Genomic DNA, 8,447 nt, shown 5'->3' with positions numbered 1-8,447 from the left:
TATGGAGTTTAATATGACATTTAGACTTTGTATCTGTAAAGGAAAATTTGGTGCGGAAGTATTTTACCTCAACGCCGTCCAACACCTGAACTGGACCACAGATTGTGAGCCAGACCTGATCACGTTTCAAAATCTGGTGGAAACCCTGAAAACTGGGGGACCATGCAGTGGACTCACTGTACACTGTGTCTCACTTCGGCAGCAAATTTTGTTGTTTCATCCACTCTCTCTCTTCCTCTCTTCCTCTCTCTGTCCTCCCACATTTGCAGAACTACTTTCTGTCATTGCAGAAGATCATTTTGATCGGAAAAGCTGCTGAATCAGCTGCTTTTGTGTCGGCTTCCTCCTCCGGCAGCCGCAGGACTCAAAGCTTCACTTCAGTTGGCTTTGAATTTACCGAGGTGGGTTTCATTCATCCGTCAGTCTGTGCTCTCGGGTGAGTTTCCATTATTTTTCTTGCATTTCTTTTCTACACCTGCAGCATGTGTTGATTACATTTGACTAAATTAAAGTCTGTAAGATTTATTTTTAACAAGACAATCTTATGATTGTGTATTTAAAATTTTAAAAAGTGCGTGGATGTTGGAGCAGTATAATCTGATCAGCAGGTTTGTGTACTGTGCACTTGTTTCTCTCCTCTTCCTCTCTTGTCCTTGTCTCCTCTTCCTCTCTACTTCCTCCATCTTCCTCCTCTCCTCCTCTTCTTTTTCCTCCTGTTCAATCACCAGTGGTGGAAGAAGTATTCAGATACTTTCCTGTAGCGAAGGTACTTAAAGATGCACTGTGAAAACACTAAGTCCTGCATTCAATACGTGACTTACTTAAAAGTCTGTGAGTATTGAAGTACTCATTCTGCACTGATCTATTAAATATGCTGGTTTTGGATCATTATTCTTTTTGCATTAATGTGTTTGTTGCATTTTACTGCTGATGATGTTTCAGGTTGAGCTCATTTTAACTTTATGCTCTGTAAAGTCACCATACGTTTGTAGTGTCACTGCCCCGTGAGAAACACTTCATTAATTTTAATATAATAATTTTTAAAAGCAGAATTAACATTAGCCTGTTTTTTCAGCTTTGTGACGATGATTTTTTGAAGAGGGGTTTTAAATATAAATGTATTTATCTCTTACATATTGAAGTTGAAGAATTTTCTTTTTTCTACAAATTAGAAAGTTTTACGTGGACGGGAAGGGCATGAAAAATTGTAAACAACAAAAAAAAGGAGTGGAGTAAGAAGTATGAAGTTGCATAAAATGTACAAATATCTCAAATTTATACTTAAAGAACCAGCGTGTGGGACTGCGCCCCCCTCACCTCACCCTCTCCTTCCTGGAAGAAACTGTGCTACACAAAATGTGAAAATCCCTGTCATGACGCACCCACGTCTTATCTCACCTTTCCTTGTGCTCAGGTGCTCCATCATGCTCCAACATAATTGGTTCCTCGCGATCTGTGCCCTGCTCTCATTGGCCGTACCCGTGCTGGTCGCCGCGGAGACCTGTCCAGCGGGGATGCCAGGAATGCCAGGTATGTTCATGCACGTTTGTATATGTGTACATGTATTTGTATATATGCTTCGTTTTGTTTGTTTATCTATCTTTCCATCCTCAGGTATTCCCGGGATGCCTGGCAGGGACGGTCGTGACGGACCGAGAGGACAGAAGGGACAGCCAGGTATCGAACACTCACTGAACAGTCAAACATAGAGTAATGGAGCCATACTGACCATATGTTATACTACCATCATCTTCACTCCAACCTTCTCACTGACGGTGTTGTTTGTGTTTTCGGGTCATATAAAGGCATCAGTATTTAACTGAGACTGTTTCATATTCAGAAAAGTCTGACCCAAGCTCATCTTAGATGGACTTTGGAAGATTTCCACATTTCAAATTGTTTTAGAAATCATAGATTTTGTGTGACCTGGCCTAGAATCCCAACGTTGTTGTAGTACGCTTGAATTCATCTTTACATGGACATAATGCCCACATCGTTCTGACTGTCCCCTCACTTCTGTCTACCTAACAATCAGCTTTCCAATGAAAAAAGGAAAATGTTAATAATAATAATAATGATAATAATGTTGGCGTTTACAGGTACAGTGTTGCTTGGCAGTGGTGGCCCTCTGAAAGGACAGAAGGGGGAGCCGGGTCAGTTTGGATTAGCTGGTAAACGAGGTCAAAGTGGGGAACCGGGAGAACCAGGGAGCCCAGGGATTCCTGGACCCCCAGGAGAACCAGGAGAACCAGGGTATGTAATCAGAACGCCCCTGTTTTATTAAAACAGAGCAATTCCTGCCAAACTGCAAAGTATCAAAGCTGGATTATTGACTTTCCAGCTCTGTGCATCACTTTATATGTTTCCTGTGGTTACAGGAATGTTGGCGTCCAGCAGCGGGCAGCCTTCAGTGTGGCCAGAGGAACCAACGAATACCCAGACAGAGCCAGTATCATTCGGTTCACCACCGTCATCACCAACATCAACAATGACTACAACACCGCAACAGGACGCTTCAGGTGAGAGAAGCACCTGTAGCAAGCAGGAGTGCTAATTTACACTTTCAGAGAGTTCATGACGTTTGTGTGTTGCAGGTGTCGTGTCCCGGGAACGTACTACTTTGTCTACCACGCCTCGATAGAGGACCGACTGTGTGTGCTGATGAAGCTGGACCAAACACTGCTGATGCCGTTCTGTGATCATCGCCGCACCAGGAGACAGGTACTAAAGATTGATTCAGTCAGCATGAGAACTGACAGAAGTACCTCAACATTTGGCACTACAAATACATTTAAACCTGTTCTGATTCCAGGTGACCTCGGGCAGTCTGGCGGTCTACCTGTCGAGGGATCAGGAGGTTTGGCTGGAAACTAAAGACTACAGAGGGATGCGAGGAAAGCCGTCCGGTTACAGCATCTTCACTGGCTTCCTGCTGCAGGCTCACTGAAGCATGAAACAGTTTTTTTTTTTGCCGCACTTTTGCAACACTCCAAGGCTGAAATAATAATCCTCCCTTCCTTCACACTGACCGTTCAACCTTCCTGAAAAAGGGAGATGTTGATTACTTTTAATTTCCCTTTATTTACTCAGGTTGATCACTTTCTAAAGACAGTGAAGGAAGCATAAAAAACATTATTACAAAAAAATCTGACATGCAACAAAATCTCAATATACCTTTAAGATGAGTAATCAGATATGTGTAAAGTCTCTGAAATGTAAAAACAATAAATTTAAAAGCAAACACATCGACTAAGAGTGTTTTATTTTCCAGATCCTTTGATATGTCTATGAAACATGACCAGCAGTTTGTGTTTAAAAGCATTGGCCGATTTTCTTAGTTGTTTGGTTTTAACTGTCAAATTGTGCAATCCTGTCTAAATACAACAACAACACAGAATGCCTACATATCAAAATAAAGTACGTTATAAAGTATAAAGTGGTAATACGAATTAAATTCCAGGAATTCAGGTTACAGAATACAATGAAAACCAGAGAGACTTCCAGCAGGTCAGACTGGGCTCTCATCCCAAACAATCCATATCAATAACAAAAGAGCACACATTACTCAGTGATATGAATTAACTTATTACATACATTTTTATGCAGATGACACAGTTTTGTATGCATGTTTCTCCTCATCATTAAGATTCGATCTGCATACATTTCTGCATTATCTAAATGTTGCACTGACGCTAACAAGACAAAACATGTTTTCTTCCTAAGCATCTATAACTCCAGTTCATATCGTCCTGCCATCCATATACTTGTCCAATCATATACATGTGTTTGTGCAGTCTTGCTTTTGAACAGTGCACAGCAAATGGCAAAGGAAATAAAGTTAAAAATGTGTTTCTCATATTGAAATAAATCATGCTTAGTAGAGAGGTTGTTGATTTATCTTCTCTGTCAGTAAAGAGCAATAATTTGTAAAGCCCGATGAATAAACAAAAACATCCAGAATGCTTTGTATTGGTGTTGTCTTTTCTTTTAATCATCATCCTGTATCATCTTAATTTAATTAAACGCGTAATACAGTGTGCGTCTGTATGTATTTGTTTTAAGGTGGTTTTGCAGAGAATAATGATAAACCTTCCTAGTTAGTATTTCTAAGTGTTCAAGCCATGTTTGTTTATTATTATTGTTTTTATTTTTCCATCAGTTGATTAGTATCAGTTGTTTCATTTGCCACTTGAAGGAGTGTGAAGCATCACCGGTGGGATGTTACATTTGCATTGGTGGTATCTTAGTACAGCTCTAAAGGTGTAAAGAAAGTGGTCAAAGATCAGCAAGACCATTAAAATTACATGCATGCCTCATTTTCAGAGAATCCCTCGTCTGTGTGTGAACGCAACTTTAATCCATAATGGGAACGGTGGCCTTGCAACTGAGTCTAAAGGGTCATAACTTTAATAATAGGACGACATGGTGAACATCAGAGTGGATGGTGCAAATACAAAGATTTTTTTTACATTCAGGATCCAAAAGTGCAGAAATAGAAAACAAAACAATTCAGAAGAAATTGAAAGAGGATCTGACAAAGATAGAAATTGACAAACTGGCATATTTCACAGAATTTGATCGTGACAAATACACATCAGCTGTTTCTCGATTAATATTGTTGAGGAAATTAAATATTTTGGGGAACAGATACTGCCATCTAGGCTGACAATGCAATGCCATGTTTGTATTTTAGGCACCAACAAAGAAGAAGTTCAGAGAGAAACCGGAACAAAATGTTAATTTGGACGAAAGACTTTTGGCAATTAGATCCATTCAATAATGCTTCATCATCAGTTCTTCGTTGGGTGGAGTATTTCCTCTCTTCTTGTAAACTGTTTCACTTCTTCTGTGATTTGCTTTGTTGGATAAAAATATGCAAAAATATGATAATAATTAGAGATTTACAGGAAAGGGCATCGACCCCACAAAAATAACTGATAACTGAGAAATTAATAAAATGCAGCAAATGAAAAGAAAAAAGAACAGAACAGCTGGTAACAAACTAAGTACTGTACTTAACTAAACTTAAGTGTAATTTCTATTAGATTTGTAATTCCAAACATTTTAGAGTGAAAATATTATTAGTTTAAAAAAACATAAATAATGGGCTTATGAAATGCAATGCTGCATTATTCTTAACCTTTTTAAATTGATGTAAATACTTACACAAACAGTGTTATTTTTGAAACCATTTGGTTTGTAGAAGGTTTGTAAACTTAACTATTAGTTTCAATGTGAAGTTTACTTAAGATATATTTGTATTTACTTAATTTTGTTAAGTTAATACAATGTGAAAATAAATAAATACCTTAAATCTAGTAGTTTTATTTTAGACTCACCAGATTTTTGGAAACTTAAATATGTTAATTCTGTGCGATGTGACTGATCAGTTTTTGAACGAAATTTAGAAAAACCATTTAATTCTTAATTAGAGTATGATTATTTAAGTAAGCACAACAAATAAAATCAACTTTCATTTTTTATTTAACCAAACAAAAATTCAGAGGGCCGAAACCAAAGTACAAATTGAGGCTGTAATCATAATGAGTACTCTTTCTTTTGATACTTTCAGTGGCCCCTGTGAGTGTTAAACTATTAAATATTGTATTATTTGTTGATGATAATTGCTGCTCAATGTGTAATCTGCAACAATGCATCATATTGTTTGTACAAAATCTGAATCTGGAAAGTAACACCAGCTGTGAGACGACATTGCAATGCATTTTCCTCACACAGTGTAGTGAAGTATTGAAATTACTATACTATACTGTGTATGAGTATATGTGCGCTGTTTCATTCCACCACTGACAGCAGCAAACAGCTCTTTGCTTCTGTTGTATTGTGTCCTGAAAATGATCACTATTAACACCCGTGTGCACTCTTAAACCGTTTCACTTCCCGTTTCTTCCTGACTGAGTTGCTGCGGTCACTGTGAAGCAGAAAGCTCTTCGGCTGCGCTCTCCATCAGCTTATTACTCCGTCAGAGGACGACTGACTGCATTATCTGCAAATGGTGAGACTTTTGTACTCTACAAAACCAAAGAACAAAGAAATACATGTGTATAGACAAAGATAATGGAAAAGAACCATTGTTGGTACAGAAGTGGACGGTTTCATCGCAGTTCTTGCATCATGTTTCTTGATGTCGACTTTAAATCTGTCATTGCGTTTAACTCAGTGAGTTAAATTTACTTAAGGATTTAAGAATTAAATTTAAATGCAGATATTTAGATATTTTACTCATTAATTTGTCTTAAATTTTAGTTTGTTTGTTAATTTCAACATTTTATGATTGTAAGATTTCATCTTTAAATATTGACAGATCTCAACCTCCAAAGTGTCAACTGTCAACCTTCTGTGTTAGTTTTACTGATTATAATAATTAATCTAATTATAATAATTAAACTTAAGACCATTCGGTCAAGTTGAGACAAAGACAGGTCCCAACAAGACAAAACGTCACATTTTAATGTTAAGGTTGTAGTGGTGCATTGTCCTCCTAAGTGACAACAACAAGTTTGTGTGTGTTTGTGTGTTCATTCAGGCCCCCCGGTGGCTGAGCTGCAGTACTGCAGTGTTTCTACTCTTGGTTCATGTTGGCTCAGTTCATACCCAGGCCTGTGGAGTCCCTGGGATTCCTGGGATACCAGGCACTCATGGGCCCAATGGTGTCGATGGTCTGAAGGGAGAGAAGGGGGACCCTGGTGAGCTGATACTGAACATTAAATATTACACATTCTGTTCACATGTTTTTCTTCAAATCAAGTGTCAGAGTTGTTGATTAGACTTAAGTTTATTTACTCAGCCTTAATTTAAGTTGCAGTTTGGCGGCAGTTTTGCAAATATTGACTGAAAATTAATGAATTATTTGTGAAAATGTTTCTTTAAGTAGTCAAACTTTCCATTTAACACCTGTCTTACATCTCAGTATCAGATCACACTAATAACCTTTTGACAAGTCTTTGTCTGTGCGAGCAGGTGAGGCCGGTGAGCCGGTCAGGGGCCAGAAAGGGTTGCCAGGTCTGTGGGGCCCTCCAGGACGGCCTGGGTTGAAGGGTGATGCAGGTCTTCCAGGGCCTCCGGGTACTCCAGGCCAACCAGGGGAGAAGGGAAGGGCCTTCAACCCTTCAAACCAGCAGAATTCCTACTTTTCCCGCAAAGCGGTCTTGTCACATGTACCGGAGTTGGAAACTGCTATCAACTTCAACACGTCAGTACTTTGATCAATCAATCAATCAATCAAATATATGTGATGGTTTCTTTTGCCTTGTAAGAGCCAGAGAAATATTCATGACCAAATAATTAATGTTCAAAGGTAAGTTTTGAGGAGAAAACACATCTTTAGGACTTTGCAAAGAGATTACCGGCTCAAACTCGTTCAGATAATCTGCTTCACCAGGACTGGGTGTGTGTTTTGATCAGATTTGATTGAGATTGACTCGGAAACACTTTCAAATGCCCCCACAACTGTCATTAGAAATAGATTTTTGTGTGTAAACTTCCCACAGGGAGATTTTGCCGGACCTGGATCAACGGTTTCGTGGAGAATTGCTGACAAACGGGACGTTTGTATGTGCCATCAAAGGCGTCTATTTCTTGAGTTACCACGTTTCAGCGAAGAGCAGAGTGAGTCTGAAGAGTTTGTTCTCACTAAACTGTTCTGAGCATGTGTTCGTCTTTCTAGTTTGTCTCATTCCCTTTTCTCATGTTTGATTTGCTTCATTTTGTAACCCTGCAAGAAGACGAGCAAGACGTTTCATAGCTTTGGATGTAATCTGCAGTTTTTTAGAATTATCAAAAGTCAATGTTGAATTTGTTCCACCTATACAATCTGGTTTATTTTGTCTCTTTATGTCTCGATAACAGTGCTGCAGTACAACAACCTGCCCGTGTTTGTTTGTTCACGTCTAGGTGGGTCTGAAGCTGGTGAAGGGCAGTGACAGTCACATAACTCTGACTGACCAGTCTGAAGGCTTCCTGGTCACCTCCGGCTCGGCGGTCCTGGAGCTGGAAGTCGGAGACAGGGTCTCACTGCACGTGACTAAGTATAACAACATCGTGACAAGCCAGGGCAGCACCAGCCACACCTTCACCGGCTTCCTGATCTTCCCCACCGCATAATGCAAGGATCGAAAACACCACAGATGTTGAAATGAAATATTTCTGTAATAGTACGAAGATCAGCAGAATTAAAGCACCTTAAAGCACCATGTTGCATGTTTTCAGTACTTTTATAACTGATGTGCATTTTCATTTCATTTCATTTTAACCTAACACTTCAGGTTTTACAATAGCCAGCAGTTTTTAATTCTTTTAGTACATTTTAATGGTACAATCTGTAATCAACATATAAGCAAACAAGACTGAAACCTGCTATTGCTTCCACATTTAGTGACGTGATGATTTTTACACTGTGTAGCACTGATTAAAAACTAAATCCACATTAA

General features: G+C 38.9%; 2 protein-coding genes and 1 long non-coding RNA gene across 4 annotated transcripts; 2 read left to right on the top strand and 1 right to left on the bottom strand.

The window, feature by feature from the left end:
• Positions 1-279: 279 nt before the first annotated feature.
• On the top strand, positions 280-3,146 carry c1qc (complement component 1, q subcomponent, C chain). Of its 2 annotated transcripts, none has more exons than XM_019257592.2 (7): positions 280-401; positions 1,415-1,530; positions 1,615-1,677; positions 2,100-2,253; positions 2,379-2,519; positions 2,595-2,721; positions 2,813-3,146. In XM_019257592.2, the coding sequence occupies exons 2-7, from the start codon at positions 1,425-1,427 to the stop codon at positions 2,945-2,947; spliced, it is 726 nt and encodes a 241-aa protein (XP_019113137.2). In that variant the 5' UTR covers positions 280-401; positions 1,415-1,424; the 3' UTR covers positions 2,948-3,146. The 2 variants fall into 2 exon arrangements, with proteins under 2 accessions (XP_019113137.2, XP_010753018.3); XM_010754716.3 differs by having other exon boundaries at positions 286-436.
• Positions 2,978-4,023, bottom strand: LOC113745863 (uncharacterized). The gene is made up of 2 exons (XR_003462463.1): positions 3,708-4,023; positions 2,978-3,674 (listed from the first exon to the last, which is right to left on the bottom strand). It is a non-coding gene; the product is annotated as an uncharacterized LOC113745863 (long non-coding RNA).
• A 1,833-nt stretch (positions 4,024-5,856) lies between these two features.
• Positions 5,857-8,447, top strand: c1qb (complement component 1, q subcomponent, B chain). The gene is made up of 5 exons (XM_027279349.1): positions 5,857-6,013; positions 6,545-6,704; positions 6,979-7,210; positions 7,509-7,626; positions 7,912-8,447. The coding sequence occupies exons 1-5, from the start codon at positions 6,011-6,013 to the stop codon at positions 8,119-8,121; spliced, it is 723 nt and encodes a 240-aa protein (XP_027135150.1). The 5' UTR covers positions 5,857-6,010; the 3' UTR covers positions 8,122-8,447.

The sequence above is a fragment of the Larimichthys crocea genome, chromosome VI, assembly GCF_000972845.2.
Source record: "Larimichthys crocea isolate SSNF chromosome VI, L_crocea_2.0, whole genome shotgun sequence".
Classification (NCBI taxonomy): domain Eukaryota; kingdom Metazoa; phylum Chordata; class Actinopteri; family Sciaenidae; genus Larimichthys; species Larimichthys crocea.
The sequence above is the reverse complement of the archived record's forward strand: the minus strand, read 5'-3'. Positions and strand labels throughout refer to the sequence as shown.

Coding starts and splice junctions, on each gene's coding strand:
- c1qc (XM_019257592.2), top strand. CDS start 1,425: ATGCTCCAACATAATTGGTTCCTCGCGATCTGTGCCCTGCTCTCATTG. Junction 2,254..2,378: donor GGAGAACCAGGAGAACCAGG/GTATGTAATCAG, acceptor CTGTGGTTACAG/GAATGTTGGCGTCCAGCAGC. Junction 2,722..2,812: donor ATCGCCGCACCAGGAGACAG/GTACTAAAGATT, acceptor TTCTGATTCCAG/GTGACCTCGGGCAGTCTGGC.
- c1qb (XM_027279349.1), top strand. Junction 6,705..6,978: donor GGGAGAGAAGGGGGACCCTG/GTGAGCTGATAC, acceptor CTGTGCGAGCAG/GTGAGGCCGGTGAGCCGGTC. Junction 7,211..7,508: donor ACTGCTATCAACTTCAACAC/GTCAGTACTTTG, acceptor AACTTCCCACAG/GGAGATTTTGCCGGACCTGG.